Source organism: Parasteatoda tepidariorum, chromosome 8, assembly GCF_982258835.1.
Source record: "Parasteatoda tepidariorum strain Cologne lab strain chromosome 8, Ptep-v5.0, whole genome shotgun sequence".
NCBI lineage: Eukaryota > Metazoa > Arthropoda > Arachnida > Araneae > Theridiidae > Parasteatoda > Parasteatoda tepidariorum.
The window spans coordinates 54,864,103-54,890,869 of record NC_141762.1 but is presented as its reverse complement, the minus strand read 5'-3'; the positions used below and the strand labels follow the sequence as shown (position 1 = coordinate 54,890,869).

The 26,767-nt window shown below is 29.9% G+C and overlaps 1 protein-coding gene across 4 annotated transcripts in view; it reads left to right on the top strand.

Moving 5' to 3' along the window:
- Positions 1-26,767, top strand: part of LOC107439128 (sodium/potassium/calcium exchanger Nckx30C) — a 247,483-nt gene that overhangs the window by 70,335 nt on the left and 150,381 nt on the right. For 2 of the 4 annotated variants that reach the window (XM_016051620.5, XM_043039974.3), the window contains exon 2: positions 3,922-4,968. In XM_016051620.5, coding sequence (XP_015907106.1) covers positions 4,141-4,968 — 828 coding nt within the window. In that variant the 5' untranslated portion in view covers positions 3,922-4,140. Of the gene's footprint in view, positions 1-3,921; positions 4,978-26,767 lie in introns of all 4 variants that reach the window. The other 2 variants (XM_071181363.2, XM_071181362.2) reach the window with 1 other exon arrangement.

Here is a 26,767-nt window from a genome sequence, read left to right as displayed (position 1 = left end):
AAGAAACACCAGTGTTCCACAGACAAACATTTAGAAAGCTCCCTTAAATAAATTGAAATGAGCAAAAATTAAAAATTAAAGAAAACGTACTATCTAAATTTACTCAGACTTTCGAAATGGTAGGAGTTTTATTAGGAATCTTAAGGAATAAAACCTCAAAATTCGACCGTTTCATTACCTTTGGTTCTCCATTAAATAAATACTTTTGGAATCATTACTTCACTTGAATACCCTTCAGGGTTGTTCTTCGTTAAATCCCTAAACAACCGCTTGCTTTTCCTTTAAGAAAACGAAAGCAGACCAGAAGACGAGGGAAAATTCACTCATCAAAAATTCTATTCTAAAATCTCCCGAGAATTGCGTTCGCTGCAGCTTATATTGCCGTTAGATGAGAGAAAGTATCGTAATTAACGACCAGCTTTTGTATAGTTACCATCGCTCCTTTTCGGTTGCAGAAACGCTCTTAAAATGCAAGATTTTATTTGAGGAACTTGAATGTTTTGTAATGATCTTAATATAAATAAGGGACTGACGATTTCGCCGGCGGTAATCATAAAATTTCTCGTCAAATCCAAGCATGTTACTCTTTAACTTTTGAGTGTCTTGCTCCTAACAATGAAGCATGAATCTATATTTATTTAAACTCGACGGTTATTACTTCGGTATATAAAAAAAATAGTTATTTGATTCAAAATGTCATAGATTTAATTTGTTTTAGTATTGCAATACTCACAAAACAAACTTACTTTCTAAAAAGATATTTTCTTACATACATTGTAAAAACTGCGGTGTAATACCTATCCGAATTTGGTGTTGGAAAACTTTAAAAATTGTGTGTTATTTCAAGTTAATGCCGAAACCAGCGTCAATACACACTTAAAAGTGTGTTGCAAAGTGTGTAAGCCAACTCCAAGTTCATTTCATTCATAAATTATTATCTTGGCGTTAATTTTCAATGGGATACCAGCAAGTGACGTAGAGTGTATAGCTCGATCCTAATTGGTTGTTGGTTCTCTGGACTGGAGTGTTGGTTCTTTCCCTTCTATTTCGAGTAAGCCAAACCCGTAAAGTATTAATTCTCTTAAGTAACACATTATAAATTCTTCTACAAAGATTCTATCTCAATTGTTTCAATTCTTTGACAATATATTTTCCCAGAAAACCTAACATAAAGATAGGCACCAAGGCATGAGTAACATAAACATATTAATTATGCATTGTAGTTGACAGGTACACAAAATAAAAATGCATCACCGTTACAATAAAATGCATAAACAAATAATAAATCTAAATCAGGGTTTTCCAACTTACATGAGGCCGGCAGACACAATATAAAACACAAATCAAATGGTGGGCAGCAACTTTATCAACATTTTATGTAGGACTCTTTTATGTTTGAAAGAATATTAAACATTACTGTTAGATTTTTACCAATTTGTACAAAACAAAAGTATACAAATTAAATTGAATTACAAATTAAAATAAGAAGTAGATTTTTAAAAATATTTAATTGCATATTAAAAAATTCGGGCTACAATAACTTAAATGTGCACCTATGTATTAAACAATTAATGTGCAACAGATATCTAATTGTTAAGATATAAAACTTTAAAAAGGTTGGTATTAAAACTTACATAGTAGCACACAAAATGTTCAGTGAGAAAATTGAGGTTTGTCTGTTGCAACTACCAGAGAATAGATATTTACATTTTAAATTTAAAAAGTTAAATCGGAGTGGTTTCAAAAAGTTAAATCGGAGAATTTCTTCAAGAAAATTTCTGATACATGCAAAATTATATTCACAAAATACTAAAGAAGAAAAAAAAAAGAAATGAAAAAGAGCAGCATGCATGATTATTTTTGTATTTGAATAAATATTATCTTGGATGCAAAACCTGAGAAATAAAGTTTTTTGCACCATTGGTATGTTAAATTTCACAGAACGAAGAAATCAGGTTTTTATTAACGAGAAAAGTATTTTAAATCCATACAGAATTTTTGTAAAAATTGTCCGTAAAAAAATGACAACTAATATATTTTAGTTCGCGGTCCCCCAAAAAATCTACGCGGGCCGGATGCGGACCTCGGGCCGCCAGTTGGATCCCCTGATCTAAATTAAGCAAAAGAGGTAGACGAGAAAAAATTATATTTCAATTGGTTCGGTTATTTAATTAACTTATTGTTAATTAACATTCTAATTTATGAAGAGAAACTTAGCTCCACCTTAATACGCCATTTTGCCGATAAAGATTAGCTGGCGCTGACATCATAGATCACATGTGTTGGTATGAGGGGTCTTCTTCTTCTTGAAGTGTAGGTAGGTAATCAATTCTCAGATGATTGAATTTTGTTTTGTTTACAAGAAGCTGAAAGTTTGATTTCGATTCGTGCGATCCAGAATATTCTACAGAAACAGAACCAAATTGTTATAAAAGGGAATTAATGTTTTCAGTTTTATAATTAAGATTGAAGCTTGAATGTTCTAATAAGAAGGGGTAAATAAATTTGTTAATTGTATTAAATATATTTTACTTCTATTCGCTTTGGTTTTGCTAAGCCTAGTTCAAATTGATAATAATATCCTCTCTGTGCTGTGTGTATGTTTGATTAACAAACAAATTTTAATTTAAAAAATAATGTATGTATGTGTCCTAAATTGATGATTTTTCGCTTTACGTTGTAACGTAAAAAATAACTTTACTGACTTTTTGTATATCATTAATTACACCTATTATAAATTTTAGAATTGCTGAATAACAAAAATTGGTGGCGCCTTCTTCACGCTAAGTAGTGTACATTTTTTGTGTAGTGTCGGGGATACCAACTGCTCCGTTTTCTACAATTCTGACAATTCTATTCTACAATTTCTAAAATATTTCAACGGATCGAAAACTTGATAATTAAAAATTTATTCGAAAAAATTATTTTACATACAAAGAATATAAAAAAAAAGCTTGTCCTCAATGGCAATGTTAACTTACTGATTCAACAAAAGTTTGAATTATTTTTATTTTTCAAACTTATGTAATCTAAGCAAATTTTTTAATAATACTAAAAAGCAGTTCTTCAAATTATTCTACGAGATGTTGTTTAAGTATAGAGATTTTAATTTATGAAATCATGATGGATTTTAAAAGGTGCAATTTCTCAACGACTTATAACTATAAAGAGAAATGAGTTAGAAATTGGATGATTATAGTAAATTAATAAACTTTTGATTGAGTAAATAAACTTAGAATAACTTTACTTACAACAGTTAAACATTTAAATATCATTACGTTTGATCTAGAATAACTTTAGATCAAACGTGATGATATCTAATTGTTTAGATACACGCAGATGGGTGACAAACTAACATAAACCTTACAACACAAATCACGCTTAAAGCTTGTGGATACGCTGCTCCTTACCCCAATGCTAAATTTACATCTACCAAAAATGAGCGTAGAAAACTAAAAGCTTCTTTCCTTTTTTAATATCACTATAATTTCAAAATCATTATTATATAAATATCGCAATCCTATAGAATTATTTCAAAATTTCTGGTATTAAAGACAGAAAATAGTCATTATTTTCATTCTCTTATTTTGATTCATTCAAATATTGCATGCGTAAAAATTATATCTTTTCTAAAATCTTCAAGCACGATGAGCCAAGAGTTTTGTCATGTAAATTCTTCCAAAACATAAAACTAAACGAAAGATTGTTCGCTTTTGCTGCTAAAAGAGAAATTTCTTACATAGAATTAGTATAAAAGTGTTCGTAATATTTTGTCACCCATCTGTATATAATATATAATTTCATGTAACATTTACAGCAAAGATTTTTTGAACGCATTTTATGACTGATTTTAAAGTAATAAACCAATATTTCTTTTTCAAAAATAAATCTGAAAGCTAAATTATAAATTTTTTTTTTCAGATTCGAAGTGAATGTTTCTTTCATTTTGAAGTGAATAATCACAATGGACCACATTCAGCAGGCACCTTCCCTGACACTCTTCATATCCACCCTAGAAAGGCAGAGGCATATCAAGTCATTCGAAGATATGGCGTCACGTTTGGGAAGTTATGATATCCAGACATAGCAAATACTCACTCCTCCTCAAATCCTCAATAAATTTATCTTCTAATAATAATCATGTTTCACATACGGACACGCCCATACCGTCAAAGATGGAGGGATCCCAGACTCGTTTTACTTTCAGTGTTCTTTGTTATCCTTTATTTCCTTTACATGGAGAACCACAAAAAGGGAAGTTGTTATCACAATCCATCATCCTTGAAAATTTCAGAGCCTATCACGGTTATCGATGTTTTCAAACACTCTCCGAGGCAACTCCTCAGCAAGTATGAAAACTCGAGCACAAACAGCACCAATGATGACCACCCTCAAGCTCAATTTCCTAGAGATCTTTTCACATTGCAACAAAGAAAGCATGGCGCTGTCGTCCTGCACTGTTTTGGACTCGTTTACATGTTCGTTGCTCTTGCTATTGTATGTGATGAATTTTTCGTTCCAGCGTTGGATGTTATAACAGTGAAGTTGGATATATCTGAAGACGTTGCCGGAGCAACTTTTATGGCTGCCGGAGGCAGCGCACCAGAGCTTTTCACGAGTGTCATAGGGGTCTTCATCTCTTACGACGACGTTGGAATAGGGACTATCGTAGGTTCCGCTGTTTTCAACATTTTATTTGTCATCTCAATGTGTGCCATTTTCAGCAAGACAGTTTTAAGCCTAACATGGTGGCCCTTGTTTAGGGACGTAACATTCTATTCCATAAGTTTGATCGTATTGATTCTCTGTTTCAAAGACAATGTCATCCATTGGTACGAAGCAAGCACACTTCTAACATGCTATGCTGCGTACGTCATTTTCATGAAGTTCAACGAGCCAACTGAAAAGGCTGTTAGAAAACTTCTGGATAGGAATAAATTCACCCGAGTTGGAAGCAAAGATCATTTGGTACCTAACGTAAGTCTTCTTAGATTAAAATAGGAAGTATTATGCAAGCCATATACTATTCTGAAACAACAACAATTTTGAACCTACAAGAGAGGTATTGAAAAATAACGTTATTATTGAATGCGTTGATTCTTTAATAACCTTGCATAATGTTTCCTAGTTTCTGAGCTCATGTAAAAATCACTGGTTAATGAATTAGAGAAAATTACCGAGCTCGTTTCTGAGCCAAAATAATCGTCGAAAATTGATGTAAATCAGGTAAAAATTTCAAAATCATTAAAAAAAACATCCTATAAGGGACAGGCTCGAAATGTAAGGATATTAACCACCTTGGGGCATGGCGCTTTTAAATGAATCCCAATGGCATGAATAGAGCAGTGACACGTTGTCTCCTTAGTAATTGGGGTTGTCGTGATCCGGATTCGATTCGAAGATTTCACCGAAACGGTTACTGCACAATATTTATCATTGTACTTCAAAAACTAGCTGTCTTTTCTTTTTTAATTGATTATTTAAGTTTTTTTTATTTTAAAGTTTTATTTATTCATTTCTTCTTTTTATATTTTATTAATCAAATGCCTACTTTTTTTTATTATGTTGAAACGATTCCTGTTGAAATCTGAATTTTCTTGTAACTTTAAAGAATAAACTAAATACAAATACTTAAAACATCGTAAATTTCTTTTAATGGAATTAAAACTATTTCAGATTATTTTTTTGTTTATTTGTTTATTTTTAGAGAGAGCCAGGCCAATCACAGAGAAAGGTAGATGACTTTTTTAAAAAATCTTTTCTTCCCTATTTTTTTTGTTGAAAATTTTGATTTTAACCAAAAACTGCATGCTTTGTGTTAAAAACCAATTCAGTTTAAAATATTTTTCTATTAGTCAGAAATTGTGATGATGAAACTTTTTTGAAACTGTGAGGAAATTGTTATGAATATCATGTTTTCTGACCAATTTCTTGAAATAAACTGAACTAGTTGTAACTCTAAACTCTTAATAAATATCTTACATGCCTTACATATTTGAATAAAAGGAGTAAAACAATATAGTTTTTTAATTTAATGCTTAATGCGTTATTATGTTTAAAGTTTAACTTTAACCAACTTTCTTTAAAAAAATTAATAAGCGACTACACATTTTTATTTGTGCATTCCAGTGTTTTATATTAGCTCAGACGTAGTTTGTATCACTAGTTTTAGTCTTAAAATATCATGCATGCATAATTCAGGTTTTAAATTGTTAAATATGCTATTACAAATTGTATTATTTCAGACATATTTTAGTAATCCATTTATTTGTGCAATTTCAAATATTAGTTGCTCATAGGAAGGAATTGAAAATTCTTGAAAATATTTTGCGAAATATTCTTCAAAAAGGAGCCGTGGTGGCTCAGAGGATAGAGTGTTCACCTCCCAATCATATGACCCAGGTTCTATTCCCAGCGGTGACTGGTTGATACGAATTCTGCTCCCAAATAGTTCAGTCGACAATACTGATATACAATATCTTCATTGGTAGACTGATGATTGGTTAGAGTCCCATATTGCAGTCAGGCTGACCGTGGGAGGTTTTCGTGGTTCTTCTCTCCATGTAAAGCGCAAATGAGGATTACTTCCATTAAAAAGTCCCGCACGAAGACTAGTTTGCCCCAATGCAGGATTCAAGAGTTTCTTGTCTTTTGGAATGGGTTTAAAATGTTAAGACTAAGGAATTGAACATTGATAGCCATAAATTCAAAATTGGGTCGGCTGTTTAACGTTCGGTTTTTAAATAAAATAAAATATTTTTCAAAGCCTTTAGATGCAGAAGAGTGGGTCAAAAAAAGAAAAAAACGTATCACCCTGAATAACTTTTGATCTAATGACCGGATCTTCATGTTTTAGGGCTTATTCTTAACGGTTCGAAAGGGTGACTTCAAATATGCTGATTAATAAGTGCACGCGGATATTTTAAGACATCACGAAAACGTTCTTTGTGCCCCTTCCCCACGAAAAAATTATGGAGTGAAGCTGCAATTTGGGAAATATGGTTTATAGTTTAGGCAGGAGAGGGATCCAAAGTTTGAGCCCATCAATATGAATTTTATTTAATGCCTATTTCGGCCCATCTCGAGAAATTTTTAAGCAAATTGAAAAATATTTGCATCTAGTTAAAAAATTTGTTTATCCAAGGATAATTCCATACAAAAACTGAATTTCTGTAAATATTTTTTTTTTGTTATTTTATTTAAAAATAGTACAAAAAATCTAGAATTGTTACAACACACCAATGCTGATTACAATTTTTTCACATTAATTTAAAATACGCAATTTCACATGACAAAACACAAAACTTGAGCTACATCAGTTGAATAATTCCCGAGAAATCGAATTCTAAATACTCTACTTTTTTAAAATTTAATTTTCGACTATTATTAAATAAAATAGTAAAAAATAAGAAATAATTACAAAAATAATTTAATTTTGCATGGAATTATTTTTTGGTAAGCGGATTTTACATTTGTGTGCAAAAAATTTTCAATTCGCATGAAAAGTTCTTCAAATACGGCGAACTATGCTAAACGCAAAATCAACATTAATGAGTCCGAGCTTTGGTCCGATCTCCTTACTAAACTGTTTGGACCGTATTTCCCAGATTGCGAATACTACCTATATTTTAGAGGTCAGAAATCCGTTGAAAAAAGGTGTGTTTATTCAGAATAAAAACATTTTGGTGCCTGATTTCGTAACTTAAAACATCGTTTGCGCTAATTAATTAGCATATTTGACGTCAAACCCCTCGAACTGTTAAAGTTGAGTCCTAGAACGTGAAGATCCAATCATTAGATCAAAAGTAATTCACAGTGATCCATTTTCTTGGTGCACTGTACGCAAAGTTAATTTTATACTGAAAGTAAAAGAGAGGATATTTCTTTTAGCAATTATTTTGATAAATAAGATTACAATCTAGTGATAAATTTTTGATTTTAAGTATTTGGAATCTATTAAATCAAATGCATAAGGTCTTCATATACGAGACAGCGTAATTGTAAATACATCCACAAAAAAGTCTTTCTCGGAAAAAATTTATGTCTTGTTGCCATTTATGACATAAAAATATCGTAATTACCTTCATTATAACTATCACGTGTTTATAGACGCTATGATGGTCATTACAATCTGAATAAGTGTTTTAGTTTATTATCATTTTAAGCTATTTTCTTTAATGCTAAATTAAGCTGAAGATACAGGAAATAAACGGAAAAAAAATTATGTTTTGGAAAAAGTTATGTCAATTGAGAAAAGAAGGAGTTAAATAATTTTATTTAGAAGATGTTAATTTCTTCTGTTCACATTTTTAATTTGTTTGTTAAAATCAGTCTAAACTTTAGACTCCAATTTAACTGTATTTGAATAAGGGGGTCCAAAATTTAAAGAACGCACTGTAAAAAATGGATACTCAAATCTCACGAAACTTTCTTTGTTTTCGACAAAACTATATTCTGGTATACTCTCTGAACAAATATTTTGGCCAAGTGACGAAATAACTCTCGTCATTTCTTCGAGGACGAAGAATTCCTCAAAATTTAAGAAATTTTTCCTTATTCTATTTGATTTTTCGAAAAATATTTTTGCGGGTGGCATTGTTGATTATTTTCTTTATAGATACTATATAGGTAATTCAACGTCATAAGAAGACCAGATAGAACTGAGAGAAAAATAAAACTCAAGCCCGAAGCGAGATTAGAACCCGGGATCTTCCAACACATCCTAGAAGAGAGAAGGCTTCAGTACAGATCAATTTAGTAGTCAGACGTAACGAACATAAACTGCGCGTTTAAAGACAAAATACGAAAGATGTCACTACGTACGGGCTACTTAGTTGCGCAATGGGGGAAAAAACGAAAGATGTCATTACGTTTGGACTACTAAAGGATCAAATTTCCTGTTCATGGTAACTCGTGCTGAGGCCTTCTCTCTTATAGGAGGTATTGGGTTCTTCTGGTATGAGTTTAATTCATTGACGACCATATAGCACGATCTGATTATGTCGTCTGTCTAGTTTTGATCGCATAGTTTCCCTTTTAGTTTCGCCCATTCTAGTTAGCAATTTCCCACAATGCACTGCGATGAAGTTCCAAGGAAACATATCTGTCATCGAGCTGAGAGCTCAGGTTTCTTCAAGATTCACGTGATTTCGTGACGCGATTCTTAAAATTAAGGAAATACAGCTCAAGGATTTCAGAATCGTTAAAAGTGAGAGTTTTATTTCTGAGAGTGTGTCGATCAAAGATCTTTAAATGAAAATAAATAAATAAATGAAACGAAATTGAGTTTTATTCGCATATTTAGGCTTTTTATAGCACAAAATAAATTTTATTTAAATACTTTTTAAGAAATGGAATTTGAAAAAAAGCCTTATTTTTAAACTTGCGTTTCTCATTTGCGAACAAACTCAACAGCGTAATTATTATTCTATTAGCAAGAAAGCCCTTTTCAGAAAAAGTTATGTCTTCGTGCCGCTAATGGTACAAAAAGACTTTAATCCCCTCCATTATAACTATTACTTGCTTACAGACGGTACGAAGGTCATTATTACAATCTCAATAAATGCTTCATCTTATCACCTTTTTACGTCATTTCAAGCATTTTTCCTTTAGGTCTGCATTAGGCTGTTATGATATTCTTAATCAAAAAATTGTTTGCGTCAAAAGTTCAATTTCCTTTTTTTAAAAACAAAAGGAAAGGTTCAAATAATGTTATTTGGAGAAAAAGAATTTCAGTGCAGTGCACGAAAGAAAAAATAATTTTTGATCTAATGATCGGATGTTAGCGTTCTAGGATTTAATCTTAATGATTTAAGGGGGTGATCTCAAATTTGCTAAATAATCAATGCAGACTATATTTTAAGTTACGAGATCAGACACAAAAACGTACTTTATCCAATTAAACAAATTTTTTTTTTTACCGGATTTAGATTTCTTACACTTAAAATATGGGAGACAGTCGTAATCTTGGAAATGGCCCCAATTGTTTGATCAAGAGAGCTGTCCAAAGTTTGGACCCCTATGATAATTTTATTTTTTTGCCGAGAACTTTTTAAGCGAATTGAAAAATACTTGCCCACAATTATGAAATTCGTATATCCAAAGATAACTCCTTTCAAAAAATAACTTAATTAATTTTTGCATGGAGTTATCCTTGCAAAAATATCAAATATTTATTATTTTATTTATTTTGTTATTATTTATTTTATTTTGTTATTATTTATTTTATTTTGTTATTATTTATTTTATTTTGTTATTATTTATTTTATTTTGTTATTATTTATTTTATTTTGTTATTATTTATTTTATTTTGTTATTATTTATTTTATTTTGTTATTTATTTTGTTTTATTATCGGTTTTGAATTGTAAGGTATACAGTTTTTTACTTCATTTTAAAGAATGTGATTTTACATGGAAAAATACAAAATTTGAGCCAAATCGATCGAATAGTTCCTTAGAAATCGAATTTTCAAAAAGTTATTTCTTTAACTCTGTGCATACTCTTAATCTAATACAGCTATCTCGATTTACAGAATACTATTGGTTCCAATTTACTGAAATTAAAGTATTACATTTGATTCTGACATTAGTTTAAGTATTTTTACTTCAAAACAATTTATTATGCAATACTTTAATTAAATAACGATTCCCATTTGCCTATTTTCCTTCAAAAGGTAGTAAGTTATTATATTTAAAACTCTTAAAGTGACATCAATAGCTATTTAAAATTAAATTTAAATTATGGAAAAAAATATTACAGCTTTATTGTATGTACCATTTATCAATGAAACAACTTTCCCATATGAAATTTATCAGGTCAGAAATTCCTCTCTCCTGTAAAAACTGATTGGTATTGTTTGTCAAAATTTCTAAGGTACTCGTATTGTAAGCATATTCACTGAAACGATTTTGTCAAAAACGAAAAAATAAAATTTCTTAAATTTTAAGTATTTATTTTTAAAAAAAATGTTGACTTGTTAACACAACAATGGGTTCTCATTGAATATTATTTAATAAAATCCCACTGATTTGAAGCAGTAATTTATAACTAAAGATAATTTATAACTAAAGATAATTTATAACTAAAGATAATTTATAACTAAAGATAATTTATAACTAAAGATAATTTATAACTGAAGATAATTTATAACTATTGTAATTTATAACTAAAGAATGTTCAAGATAATTTTAATGAAAAAAAGAGGAGTAAATATGTATAGAGAAAAAATTAAAAAACAGCTTTTAAATATTAATAACCAAAAGAATTTTTTGTCTAACTAAACTTTTATCGATACTTTCCTTAGAAAGCAAAATTAACTTCCTCATTATATTGAGGTAAATAAAATAAAAATTTCGCATTGCCTTATTTAATTTTTGCAAGTAAAAAATAGTTTTAAGTCACTATTGGGTTATTGAATTTCCATTTTTGAATGAACTTTTAAAGAATCGTTTAAAATAGGAGATTTCACATTTTTTTTCTACTTTAATCATTAAATTGGTTCAAAAACAAGATTAGTTTTTTCAAAAATTATTTTTTTAAGTTACTAAATCACAGAAAAATTGATTTTATAAAAAATGTTGCGTGTTAGGAAGAAAACTGTCGTAGTTCACTCAATAATGGAAAATAATAAATTATTACAGTACTGTTATTTCTTAAGTTAGTAAGTTTACACGGAGTACAGTATAATAAATAAAATTTAGCATTCTGTAATTAAATCGAGAATTATTATTTTTTAAACTTGTTGGATGAAATACCATAAGGACAGACCGAACAACCTGTCGCAGAAATGAAATTACATAGGTAAATTATGGCATGCTAGAAGGGCTATTTTTTCTGAAGTTTTTTTTCTCAATTCTAATACGTTCGAAAGTTATTGCAATTTTAAGTGGTATTTTTTTTGCGAATTTTTCCTCTCTTTTTTTGCTTTACGTTACATTTTAATTTGTCGCGCATAAACTATAAAACTTAGAAATTACGATTGTGTTTAGCAAAATGCACAAAGACTTTGATAGAATAAAAGAAATTTACAATTCGATTATTAATTCGTAAATTATTAACTGTTAACTTGTAGTAAACATGTTGGGCAATGAACTGCTGGCCGAAATGCAACTACAGAGTTGAAATTTGGCGTTCTAATAGGAGCCTCCTAGTTTATTAAAGAAAGCGTGTTGCTAAACCAAATAAAAATTCATGGTTTGTATTTAAAATTCTAATTTAATATTTTCTTAACCCCTTCCTTCTCGCTCCCGTGAAAATGACGGGCTGGAGTGTTCAGTAGTAACGCGCCAATAAGAATAAAACTAATACATTTCTTTTGCTCGGAAAACATTTTATTTCTCATTTTACACATCTGATCGCAGTACCAGGATATTTTTAAGGAAATTGTAGATAGTTAGTTTATTTTAAACTGGTTGCAGCACAAATCAAATGCAAAAGCCAAAAAAAAGAGGCACTTTTATGACCGTTTTCTTGAAAATTAACCGATCGTTGAGGGGTTAATAGAACTTCTTAATTCTCATTTGGAAGACTTAATAAATTTTGTTATAATTTTTTTAAATTTATATTATATTGCTATACTAATTTTATATACTGTTTTATTGATCTGAAAAAAATCTTAATCATTTAGAATTTATTCCTTAAATCAAGTACCAGACAAAGAATTGAATTATGACCTGTATTAAAGAAAATTTCAAGTAGACTAGTTTCAAGTTTAATAAAAATTACGATGTTTCAAATACGTCAGAAAAGAAAAAATTGAAAGTACGAGATTGGTTTCTATGCCTTTCTCTGTTGCTAAGTCTAGATCCCATATTTTAGTTATGGCCTCGAATTCTAAAGCAAAACGTTCTTTTTTACTCTTTTCTATAGAATAAAATGCTAGCAAGGTCTGGGACCTTATATCTCAGATACCGGTAGTTTAAAGAACACTCTTTTCTACCAAAAGTCATTTCCGATCGGGTCTGGTCCATGTTTTAAATTTTTTTTTCTTTTTGAATTTCTGGGACGCTTTAATCTTTTATCTTTTTGGTAAAGCAGAAAAGGAAAATGGTCAGAAAGGAAACTATTGAAAATTGAAAAAAGAAGCAGCAAATACTTTACGTCATCGGTGGCTGAAATAAAAATAGTTTCGTTCATAGAATGCGATACCTCAAGTTTTTAACTTCTCTGGAAGTCGAGTGTTCCTGGTTTAAAAAAAGATCCTTATCATTTGCGTTTTTGACAGAATTGAGATTTTTCGATAGTTAAATGTTACTTTTAGGTACACATGACGGCTCCAACTACTAATTTAAGGGTAGATAAATAGTTTAATTAAAGTGTACAAAATTCAGACAAATTTTCGAGCCAGAAGAGCCAATTGTGTTATTAACGAGCTTTAGTGCAAATTGCAGATATTTAACTTTGAAATATTATGAATTTTATTTGCACTTAATTGTTTTACTTATATACTGATGTGGTGTTGAATTATTTCGTTAGTAAAATTCAAATAAATTATTTTACAGTTCACCAAGCCTTTTCTGATTTTTTTTTATCATTAATAAAAGAAACGAATCTATGCCCGACATCTATGCCCGAAGTTTAAGATTTTCTCACATAAAAATGTAACATAGGGTGCTAACCTAAAACTTTTAAACAGTAGCACATGAAACTAATAAAAAAATGGATTTAAATCTTTTTCGTGACATCTGCGCCCGATGTTTAAGGATTTCTCAGATAAATAACGCAACATTTAAATAGCAAGCTAACCTAAAAATGTTTCTAATAACAAAGAAACTGATAAAAAAAGGCACTCCAACTTTTCTTGAGACATCTGTTCTCGAAATTTAAGGATTTCTAATACAAAAAAACGTAACATTTAAATAGCGAGCTCACCAAAAAGTTTTTTTTCCATTAACAAAGAAATTAATGAAAAAGGTACTCCAACTTTTGAGTCATCTGTGCTCGAAGTTTATGGATTTTTCATACAAAAAACGTAACATTTAAATTGGGAGCTAACCAAAAAATTTTAGACAGTAACAGAAGAAACCAATTGAAAATGCATTTAAACCTTTTTTGTGACATCTATGCCCCATGTTTAAGGATTTCTCATATAAATAACTTAATATTTAAATAGCAAGCTAACCTAAAAATGTTTCCTTAACAAGAAAACTAATGAAATCGACCTATGCTCAATTTTGATTTTGCATATGCTCAATTATGCTCTATTTCAAATTTGAGCATAAATGTCTTTCTTGAGACATCTATGCTCAAACTTGAAAACTTCTACCTCGTACGAACTCGTATGTACAAATAACGAAATATTTAAATAGCGGCTAACATAAAAAAATTTACGTACTAGGCCTTGTGTGGGAACCGGGACGTAAAAATCGCCAAACTATTATTGGCGCCAGTGATGCTTAATTAATTGTACTAGTGATAGGTAGGGTACTTCTGACATTATGGTATCAAGTATTGAATATATTAATGCAGGTAGTATGATAAGAAATTTTTTTGGGTTAGTATCAAATTTTAATTAGCGCCATAAAGCAAATTAGATTATAGATGAGTTTTCAAAAACTGCAAAGGTTCAAAAGGTACTGAGTTTTGTGAACTTTTTACTTCTAATTTAATTTGGACTAGATTCCTTAAAGATAAATATGGGAACTCTAGTTTAGACAGCAGTTAATTTTGTACTCCTATATCAGTATTACTTTTTTTTTAATCCATACAATACGGGATGAGAGAATTTTAAACTAAGAAACAAATACTTTCTTGTTCATTAACTGACTTATTCGCTGATTCAATAATTTGCTTATTTACTGATTCGTTGTTTGCTTGATTTCTTTTTTCTTTTCTGAAAGTTTGAATTAGAGAGTTTGTCAGATTTATTTTATTTACAATGGCAAGATTAAACACAACTACAGCAACATACACAAGGAACCACATAAAGATCAAACATAGAGAGAGAGAAAAAGAGAGCAGCTTTAGGGAAAGTCTATGAATTCAAAAGCCCCTGCCCTCTCAGTAGCGGTCAACAGAAGTACATTTGGTCAAAGCTCGACAGAAAATGATGTGGTCACTATACATGATCAGCCCCAGATGACAGACACTGTTGGTAGGATTTGAAACTATTTAGAAACGTTACAAGTGTTTTGAGAGACAGTCAAGGTCAGTAGCTGACCTAAACTCAACTCGGTCACCATTTTATAACCTTGCTATTATGAGACTAGAGATAATTTGTCTTTTCATGTTCTTTTTGAATTTCTCAGACATGTTATTTTTGATTAATCATTTTACTGTTCTATAAGATATACTAGAAAGAGATTTTATAGAGTCATGGCACCCTTCTTGGCCAGTGAATCGGCAATCTTATTCCCATGGATTTCACATTGCTAAGGGGATCCACTGTACAACAATGATCTTTTCGTTGACATATCAGCTTTCTATCAGTCTGCGACATTCAAGGGCCACAGAGGACAAGGAACTCGAGGTAGACATCAGAGTTTGTAACGGGACCCGAGAGTCACTAAGTATGAAAACTTTGGAGAACTTATTTAAGTGGCAGATAAGCTGAGAAAGAGCAATCTTGATCAAAAGCAACTTCCCATTTTATGCAGTTGGGAATGCCCAGTTTAGTCTACAAAAGAAAAAAGGTGACAATGGATCCCTGCTCTATCGTTAAGTCCCTCCAGCAACCGGGATCCCTCAGTAGACATTCGCAGCCAATTTGACTCTGGATAAAAAGAGTTTATTGTCTCACAAGGATCTCCGAATATGTGATCATCATAAAAGCTTCAAAGAAGAAGTCTACGTACATTTTGAAATCAAGGGTCTCATTAGGTCAAAGAAACAAAGGCAAAAGTTTCTGTTCACATAGCAACTCAAAGTTCCTCTTCATTTGCATTACTCCATGAATAAAACTCTTCTGGGTCTTAAGGATCCTATCAAGGTTAGGAAGAATTCCGTGCTAAAGCTCTAAGGATCCGAGAATTCGCTTTAATTTCTCCCACAGGAAAAACGCTTTTTCCTCGATAAATGGTTTGATCTAAAACTTGGATGCAAATGCATAGCATCTATTAGTGTGATGTTAACGATCCCAGTTACGAGGCGAAGAGCTGGATCAAAAGTCAGTTCCAAGAAAATTAAAGTTTTCAGAGGATGCTATGAGAGATTCACAGCAATAAGTCAGTAGGGGAAGAATAAAGAATCTAAATGTAATCTTCAGAGTCAGTGAGAAACAGTGCCATTTGCGCCCTCTGAGGAGCTTCAGCTATGTCAGCTATTTGTAATTCAACTTATGAATTTCTCAGTAAATTGCCTCCAAGATATTTTTTTTTGTTAAAAGGCATTCTCAAAGTAGTACAACATTTTGTTTGAAGTACCAGTAGACATCCAAGAACTACTTGAAATCTACTTTAAATCTACTTGAAAAGGTTGCTGTGTAAGAGAAAAAATATTGTAGCTGTTTTGGCAATATTGACTACCATGTTATAGGCCCTGCACAAGTTCTCCAGAACCCTCAAAGCCTGACCTGGTTTACTATAATTATGTTGTTTGAGGACTCCTTTCGGATAATTCATGAAGTTGATCCGATCATCTGCATATAGCAAACATTTTATAACAGGGTTAGATCTAAGTAAACGAACCAGGTCATTGATGTAGGCGTGGAAAAGCGTACAGCGTGAGATGGCTTCTTAAGGAAGACAGTTTTTAAGAAATTTCAATTTTGAGAGTCTTACTCTGCACATTTTATGACCATGACATTAAGCATGTTGCGGCTCACACAAAGATCAAATAATACTAATCTTTCTCTCCATACTAAGTTGAAAGCTGATTTAAAATCAACGAAAATAGCTGTCTATACTTGCTGTTTGTCTAGAATATTTAGAAATGTCTGGTTAAGGAGGGAAATTTGCTGGTTCGTTGATGAGTAAAGATAAAAACCAGCCTGTTATTCCGCAATATTGGTTTTTAAAAACCAAATCAGTCTCTTTAGACGTTCCATTACTTTCCCCAGTATGTCGGTCAGAGCAATTGATCTATAACCATTAAGGCTTGAGGAAGATTTTGTTGGATTACGCGAATAATTTTGTACAGATAGAATCAATAATTGTTAATTCTTTCAATAAAAAATTAATTCAAACTTTTAATAATAAAAATTAGTTCCTAAATTGTTAAGATGGTGAATAAATTTGAATTTAAAGTCATTTTCTCCCTTGTTAAGAAACTAAATTTTACTTGATCTGAAGACACTATTGATGATATTAATGTCTAAGGTATTTATCAATTTTGCTTGATCAATGTGGTCTTACTCATATTGGACAAATTAAACTTACCCTTTAACATAAAATTAAAATAAAATAAAAGATATGCCAAATTTAGAATTTTAAATGATCTTCCATTGCCCTACATAATTGAAGTTCTAATCGTGGCTTGAGTTTTCTTCTGTTAAAATCATTCAACACTGCTCCTCGTATGTACCGATATTGATTTCTGGGAATCATTTCATAGTTTGGAAACCTTTAGGTGAAACACTGGTTATAACTTTGGAGTGCTCTTGTTTATAGAACCGGAACTATGCTATGTCCATTTCTGTGCCTTTATTTGTGCTTTATTTACGCTTGTTTGCCGTATTCATACTTAGAACAAAAGTATACCCGGTCTTTTTTTTTTGATTCGTTGTTTGTTTCATTTCTTCTTCTACGGATTCGTTCTCAGACTTACACTTTTCGACCATGTAGCTTTTAAGAGACGACGAAGGTTTTTCCTACTTCCCTTAACTGAATATATTATTTGGTAAACCAAAAAATAACTTATAAAATCAAATGGAATCATAAGATAAAGCAAACATCAAATGATTCAATCCTCCTTCAATTCAATGATTTGATCTGATTTTCATTTTTCATTTATTTGATTTTGCCATTTATTGATTGGTTTTCACATTTAGTATACTTTTAGACAGTATTACAAATTTAGGACACCATAGTATTTTTTTATATTACGTAACTGAAGATAGCTTGAGGTAAACAAAGTCAAACAATAAAGACTTATTGTTGCTTTTAGGGAATCATGATCTCACTTCTCTTAAATGAATGTATTATTTGGTAAACCAAAAATTAATGATTATAATCTAATGAAACCATTAGTGAAACAAATGGATGATCCTTTCCTTCGTTAATTCATTTATTCAATCTTTCAATAATTTGCATTTTCCATTTATTTAAGGGGTCACAGTACCCAAAAAATGACAAAAATACCAAAAAAAATTTTATTGCTTATAGTAAAACTTCAAAATATTTCAAATGTACAGAAAAGAATTCATCTCTCTATCTACATTTTTAAAAAAGTTATGAATGATTTTAAATTGTTCTAATACAGAAACTTGCTCAGCTGCCTGACTTTAAAGTGCTTTTTCGCATAGATGAAAATTTTGTGTCTTAATCTTAATTAAATCCCTAAGGAATTTTTTCTATTTAAGATAAAGCTTTGAAGTAAACTTTTTTATCTTGAGTATAATACACTTATTTAAACTGTGCATGGAATAAGCATTTTATGAGGTATTAAAATTTTTACGGCATGTTATATATACCTAACAGGAATTTTTACCCTTTTTTTTCTTCTTTTTTACAAAATAATCTATAAAAAATATTCTAATTGATAAATCAACAAATGAATGCACAAAATTATTAAGATAAATATTGCAAGCACTATGAAAAAAACTTTTTTCGAAAATATGTTAAAATAAAAAAGCCTTAGGGATTTGAAAATTTAGAATTTTTTCAACTTTTTTTAAAATTTTAAAAAAATTAAACAGTTTAATTACTTTTTTGAAGATAAATTATTGATTATAACTTAAATGAGCATGTAAAACATCCTTAAAATGAATGATTATACCTTTATTTTAGAAAATTGTTGCAAAGGTACTGTGACCCCTTAATATTGCTTACTTTCATGTATCATTTGGTTAACATTGCAATGCAGTACATGAAAAATAAATACAAATAGGATGTATATAGAAATTCTCCTGAATAAAAACCCATTACATGTATGTTTAAATATAAAAGTATTGCATACTAACTCAAGCAAAATACGTAATTATTAAAAATCTACAGTGCGTCTAATAATTTTGTCTCATTATTATAATAAACTAATATAATACGTAATATAAGAAATACTCTTTATTTATGTAATACTAGTGGACTGAGCCCCCTGCTCACTAACGCTCGCCAACCCCCGAAAATTGTTACGCAATCTTATATGGTTTGCTTCACAAACCAAGCTCGCTTCGCTCGATACAAACTTAGGTACATTGCAAATGCACAAAACTCTAAGAATTCAAAACAATCATTCAAATCCATATAGCAACTTTTTTTTAAAAAAAAAATTACATATTTTTAGTAAAAACTAAGTCATTAAAATAAATTTGAATTCAAATAAATGACATGTAATTCGTTTAACCTATTAGAAATGTGCTATAGTATAAAATCTTAAAGCACAACAGCACGGCTGAAACTCATTTTTCAATGAATAACTAATAAAAATAATAAAGCAAATAAATTCGTGATATAAATCAAAAATCGTCAAATAAATTCGTAATATATAAATTCGTGAAAAAAAGCGCTTTCGACAAGATACTAAAATAGAGATCTGTCGACAAAGACTACTCACTTCTGCCTAACTTAATAGTATGAGATTGCCGCAGCTGATAGGCTATTTCTGTTTCCGTTTTTAAAAGCGCTATATGTTGAGCCAGCTCAGATAGATTTGGCATGTGACATTTTTAGCGGCAATCATTGGTCGATTTTCTAGCGTTGCCATCCGGGGAGTTGTAATGAGGCTTTTTTTGTCGCCGTGTAAGAGAAATAGTAACGTAAACAAAACAAAGCAAACGTTGCCACCGGCGGAAAAGAAATACAGCCAAAATTTGGGAGCCACGTAAGAGAATTATATATATTAGATGCTTACAAACTTTGTGACTTTCATAGGTGTTTATCGTACCACTGCCGTTAAAATATAGTAACACTACAACCTTACGTTACAAGCAAAAACATAAAAATTGAGGGTAGTACTATAAGCTCAATGTTGTAATCTGTTGTATAAGTTTAAAATAGTTTATGTTGTATTGTGATGGCTAAAAAATTTACAAAATCTTTTTACGAAATGAAAAGAAAGAAATATACATATAGATATTATCTAATTCATCCAATAGTCAAATTTGTATTATATATCGTCAATTTAACCAATTGATACATGAACGTAAACAAATGCAAACCGGTTTCAGTCACGTAAAAAAATAAATAAATAAATAAAGCTGTACAGTATCACCTGATAATTTTACAAGGAATCTTATAGTGCATATATATATATATATATATATATATATATATATATATATATATATATATATATATATATATATATATATATATATATATATATATATATATATATATATTCCGTATTTCAAGATATCATGTGGTAAATAACGAAAAACAATCCAGTAGTGCCATTAAATATATGATTATGTTAAATAGTTGAACTTATTGAAAACCGAATATCATCGAGTGTAATCTTGCCTAATCTAGTTATTATTCTTTTCTTTCTTGTTAAATTTTACCCTCATGTTTCATCTTTCTTTCGTACTTGATTACTTGACTTCGTACTCGATTCTTTCACATTTATATAGTCAACCCTAGCAATAGCGTACCTGGAGTAGTAAAAAGCAAACACGAATAGCATGAAATTGGATTTTGTGATATTTTGTGAGTGTTCTATTTTCAGAAAACAAGTTCCATGCTTTGATAGAGGTTTTATTTTATGGTTTAAACCGAGTACGTGAAATATCAAATTTCAAAACAATCCGTACTTTAACGTTCGAAAAATAAAGCTTAGCTTTTATGATTGATGGGAAATTCTAAGGAGAAAAAGGCCGTAAATCACCAAGAAAGTTCTTACCGCTTCAATCTTATTTCTTGAGATTAATGGCGCATCCCTCTACATTTCATATTTTAAAATAGGAGTTAAAGTTAGCAGTGCAATTTTTCAAGGTTCATTTATTTAAGTACAATCTAAAACTCTTTCATTTAGTTCCGTCTTGAAGTTTCAGTTCTCAGGTTAATGGTGCTCTAGTCGAAGTAAATTACTTTTTTTTTTCAATTTCCGAACAACAATTAAATTTCATTTTGGTGCAAATAAAAGACATTCTTAAATAAAACACATGCTTTTAAGTAAGTAAATAATTACATAGAAATGGAATTATTTATAAACATTTAAATATATATAAAATATAAGTAAAAAGAAAATCTAGGTGATTTTTTTTTCTTCATTTGCATATTTTTTTTTTGTAAACTGAGCGGAGCTTGTTTTTCTTTTCACCACACAGTTTTAATAAATTATACCTCACAGTTTTATTAAAATGAGAGTTAGCCCTGAACAACGCTGCCGTTAGAGGTCTGGCAATACGCGTGCATGGTAGCTTAAATAAAACAGTTTACCTTAACAATGCGACTGACCAAATATATTTCGTGGATGATCTATCCCAACGTGAGGAGTACCTTAAAGATGTTTTTTAAAGTGTGATTTAACCCTGATTTAGCCCACAGTTTTATTAAAATGTCATTTTGCCCTGAGCAACGCCGCAGTTAGAGGTCTTTAAAAAAGATGTTGCATCCTGCCCTATTTTTATGGTATTGTAGTTGATTGAGTTGAAGTACATAGACAAACAATTAGAAATAATGGTTTTATCTTGTCGTTATTTCTTGGTCACAAGCCTCCAATTGGCATAATGTTTAGTTTTCCAGCGTCTTTTAAACTGTTAACGTTATAGCAATCGCATTCTTTTCAAGTTTTAACTTGCTACCTAAATGTAAGATAACTGTTTGCCGTTGTATTTAGAACCTTTTCCCAATCCAAAAACACCCTAAAAATGCTTTTTTACCTTCCTCTACTGAAATTTGCGATGTGTGATGTCTTGGGAAAATAACTTAGTGTTGCATGGTAAAATAAGACTGAAAGTAAATTTTCCCTATGAAATCTCAAATGTTTAAAAAAAAAATGGCAGACTTAGAACCTTCTTCCACGAAATGCATTTATTGTTTGTGTTTATAAAACTTAAATAATATAAAACTTTTCCGAAGAAGAAATAATTTAAAAATTATTTTAACCACAATATTGGAGCTGAAACATTTTCGTGAAGCGAGATACCAAAAGACTTTTCACGCAACTGATAAGCATTTATTTTTCGAAGAAAAAGAAAATGTGATGTCAAAGAAGTTTCTCTGAGAAAACCGCTGCAAGCGTTTTTTGTTAGTTCAAGTAAAACTCGAAGTAAAATCAAAAGAGATAAAACGATTTCGAAACGAAAAGGATTTTTCTATGCAGTCAACTTCTGGTTTCAGACTTAAGCAATGTTCTTGTTTACCTGCAGTCGAACACCTGCAGATTTGATATGTCTAAGCAAGTGTTATGTCTTGTCTTAAAGTATTGTTTAAAATCACAAGTGGGCCTTTTTTCTGTGCATCTATTCTTGCAATAAGATTTAAATCTGATCCTGTCCAAATTAAATGGTTTTTAGGAGAACTTTCTTCTTATGATTGATAAAAAAAGAGATGAATAAAAATAATCAAATAAAAATTGGGTAAAAAGCATGCTTTATATTGAGTGATGGAAAAGACAGCTGTTGTATTCGTATATTCATATATTTCATAATAGATGTTTTTCTTTCATTAAATATTCCACATTTAATTGGGAGTTTTTCTGTAAAAAACAATTTTCAAATAAACGAAGCTTATATGACTGGGATTAGAATTTTGTTTTTATTGTTTAAAAGGGAAATAGGAAATTTAAAGTAAAACTCTAACAAATGTGTATGAAATTAAATGTGGGATACATCAATATATTAAGTGGGTTATTCAATGTTATATTAAAAACAATTTTGTCATTGACATTACCTTAAACTAAGTTTGGGCTATCTTGAATTGAAATTGTGTCAAATGAAACTACATTTGTGTTATCCTAAATTAAATTTCTGTGATTCCAAATCTATTTTGTGTTATCTGAAATTAAATTTGAATTATCTTTGATGAAATTTTTATTATCTAAAATTAAATCAGTGTAAATTCCCTGCAAGGCTTATCCTAAATGTTTACTTTATTATAAAAAAAAAAAACTTTTACCAATTATCTTTGAATTTTTAACCCCATATAGTATCTTAAAATTGCATTTGCAAGCAGATCCTTTATCTTAAATTAATTAATTTGGAATAAACCTGTAGTATATGACATCTGTTTATTTAGAGGTTTGCCCGGATGGCAGTGTAAGGTTGATTTTAGTGTCAGCAGTAATTTTTATCACAAACCCCAACAAGGCTTCTAAATCATTAGCAAATAAACCTAGCAAACTTGAAACAATGTTAAATTTAAGCATGCTTGTTTAATTGCTATGAATCTCTCCCTAAACGCGTATGAACAATCCTTTTACATTGAGATTGAACCTGCCTTTACAAAACAAGGCTGGAAAAGCCTTTTGAATTCGATGCTAAATAATCATTCACAAACCAAGAGTAGAAAGCGTTCTCAAATCGAGGATAAATTCTCTTTCGCGAGGTTTATTTTAGATTTTATTACCATCACTAAATCAAGGTTTAATAGCGCAGGCTTTTATATACTTTTTTAACACTTTCAAAGTAAAGATTGATCTGATCATTAAGTTTTTAACACAGTCAAAATGTTCCATTTGAGAGCCTGGAAGAAGAAACCAAAACAAGTTTTACAGTACCTGTAGGACACTAAAAAATGAGATTTTTTGTAAAGGTTCCTGCATGCCTTTATTCAATCTTTAAGTGAAGAAATTTTGCATTCTAATATTTCAACTACAATTTTTTAAAAGAAAAAGGAGAGTTAATTAGTCAACATTTAATATCAACCAAATAAAAATGAAAATACAGCGTTCGCCGTAAGGTTGCCAGCTACCTGGGTTGCATTCTTTACTTCATGTAACTCTATCTGAAATAATTCCAACCTTTATGCAATCTACTAAAATATAACTTCATCCATTCCTGCCTTAAACTGATAAATGATTGATTGTTGGATCAATAATAAAACTATTAATCATCATCACTTAAAAGATCTTCTGCTGTAATTGGGCTGATATTGTTTTTTTTTACTTTCTGTTCTCAAACGACCAATGTGCCAAAAAAGATGAATGATAGAGGTCAAAGCTGGTCGTCAGAATTTGATAAAGTGAAGAACTTTCAATAACTTATTCGCAAAATTATCATCTGCAGTAGACAACCAGTCAAATAATTGCACAAACTTAAGTCAAATAATTATACAAACTTGAGTCAAATAATTATACAAACTTAAGTCAAATAATTAACAACATACATTACGTATATATAACTTGTTATTTGCTGTAGATAGCAAGTTAAATGTGAATAATGTATTTTGATAGAGATTAGAAATAATTTTACTTAAAAAGATTATAGATTGGATTATAAATACTTTTACTTTCTTTCAGCATTTACAAAATTAAATAACTTAAATCAAACCGTGATTGTTTTCTTGAGAGTGAACTTGTTTTATCATTTTCTTTGGATTATAAATACTTTTACTTTCTTTCAGCATTTACAAAATTAAATAACTTAAATCAAACCGTGATTGTTTTCTTGAGAGTGAACTTGTTTTATCATTTTCTTTGGATTATAAATACTTTTACTTTCTTTCAGCATTTACAAAATTAAATAACTTAAATCAAACCGTGATTGTTTTCTTGAGAGTGAACTTGTTTTATCATTTTCTTTGGATTATAAATACTTTTACTTTCTTTCAGCATTTACAAAATTAAATAACTTAAATCAAACCGTGATTGTTTTCTTGAGAGTGAACTTGTTTTATCATTTTCTTTATTTTCAAAGCATTTTAAAACTAAAAATGTTAATCAATAATTACACGTAATTTTTTCCAACTACTCAAGACCTCTTAATGACTTCTACACGCCATTTTAATTTTTATTGTATTAGTAATTATTTGTATTAGTAATTATTTGCATGGTATAATTAATTTATGTATTTCTAAATCAATTAATTATAACACACCGTTTTGGAGGAATTCTATTCATTCTACGTAGTCTATTACTGTACTTTATTTTCTCTCTTATTGTAAAACATTCAGGGAATTCGAATGCATTTCTAGCACATAATTAATTATGACAAACATATTATCTCTTAAACTGGATTCATTCGATTTGCATATTTGTACGTACTTGTTACTCTGACATTATTTGTTAACAGTTTGGATAAGTCTTGGAAAGTTAATTTCATTGAAAAGAAATAGCTATAAACGTAGCTATTGAAGTAAATGTAAGAATATTGCGACACGAAAGTTAGTGAGGTACAAAATCAGGGAGTTCAACCAATATAATTTAAGTGTACAGATAAGAAAAGAAAAGGAAAAAAAAATCCAAAATTGTATTTTATTTCGGTAATTAAATTTTTGTATATTTGCATTTGACTGTTTCATTACTGAAAGTTGCTCCATGGTTTTATTATTAATAATATGGTCCGATATGCTTTATTTTATCCCTTTTCCATTATAATATTAGGGGAACTGGAAAGTAATGTCGTTTCGGATCATTGAATATTCGTTAGTCTTAAAAACCAATTCATTTTTTCGATCCAATTCGATTAATTTTCGATCCGGCATTGATAGGTTGTTGCAAAAGACGGTGAATACATTAGTGATTAAAAATAAAATCTTGATAACAAATATCAAATGCACCGAAACGACATTACTTTCCTGTCCCCCTATTGTTATTTACCTTAAGCTCTTGTTAATTAATGTAATTAAGTTTCACTTCAATACTATTTCTTATCAAAATGATTGTCAATTATTAATAAATAATAATTGTGTAAACTTTTACGCAAAAAATTATATTTTGGTACATAAGTTTTAAATATTGGCATTTGAAAATCAAGAGAAAAGAGGAGTTCATGTCCATTTTTCACAAAAATAACGATTGGATCTCTATCTGTTGCATTTTGAGGATTACTGAGAAAAAAAATTAAATCTTTAAATTTTTATAATATTTTACTATAACTCATTTTCTACTCAATTTTGCCAAAGCAACGGCAGGTAATGACTGCATATCATTACATCCAGTTAGTAGCGAAACAAAAATAAGCGTAATGTCTAATTGCTCAGGGGTTCTTCAATACTGATGAAATCGATTGGGACAAAGCAAATGAGAATTTTTAGACTTTTATATAAGTTAGTTCCTTAAATGGTTATTATTAGTTATTATTCAGTTCTTGAAATTGTTATATATTTTTTTTTACCATAACTTATTTTCTATTCAATTCAACCAGAGTAACGGCATATAGTAAATGCATATCGTTATATCTAGTTAGTAGAGAAACAACAGTGATAGTAATGTTTACTTGCTCAGGGATTCTCTAATACTGATGAAATCGATTGTGATTAGACAAATGAGAGTCTTGATATTTTTATATTAGTTAATTCATGAAATTGTTATTATTAGTACTTAGTTCTTGAATTTTTGATATTATTTAACTGCAACTTATTTTTTATTCAGTTTAACCAGAGCAACTAGATATTACTGCAGTTATATCTACTAACAAGATATAACTGCATATTGTTATATCTAGTTAGTAGAGGAAATAGCACTGAGCGAAATATTTAATTGCTTAAGGAGTTACTAATACAGATGAAATCGATTATGAGTGGACAAATGAGGTTCCTGAAATTTTTCTATTAGTTAGTTCCTGAAATCAT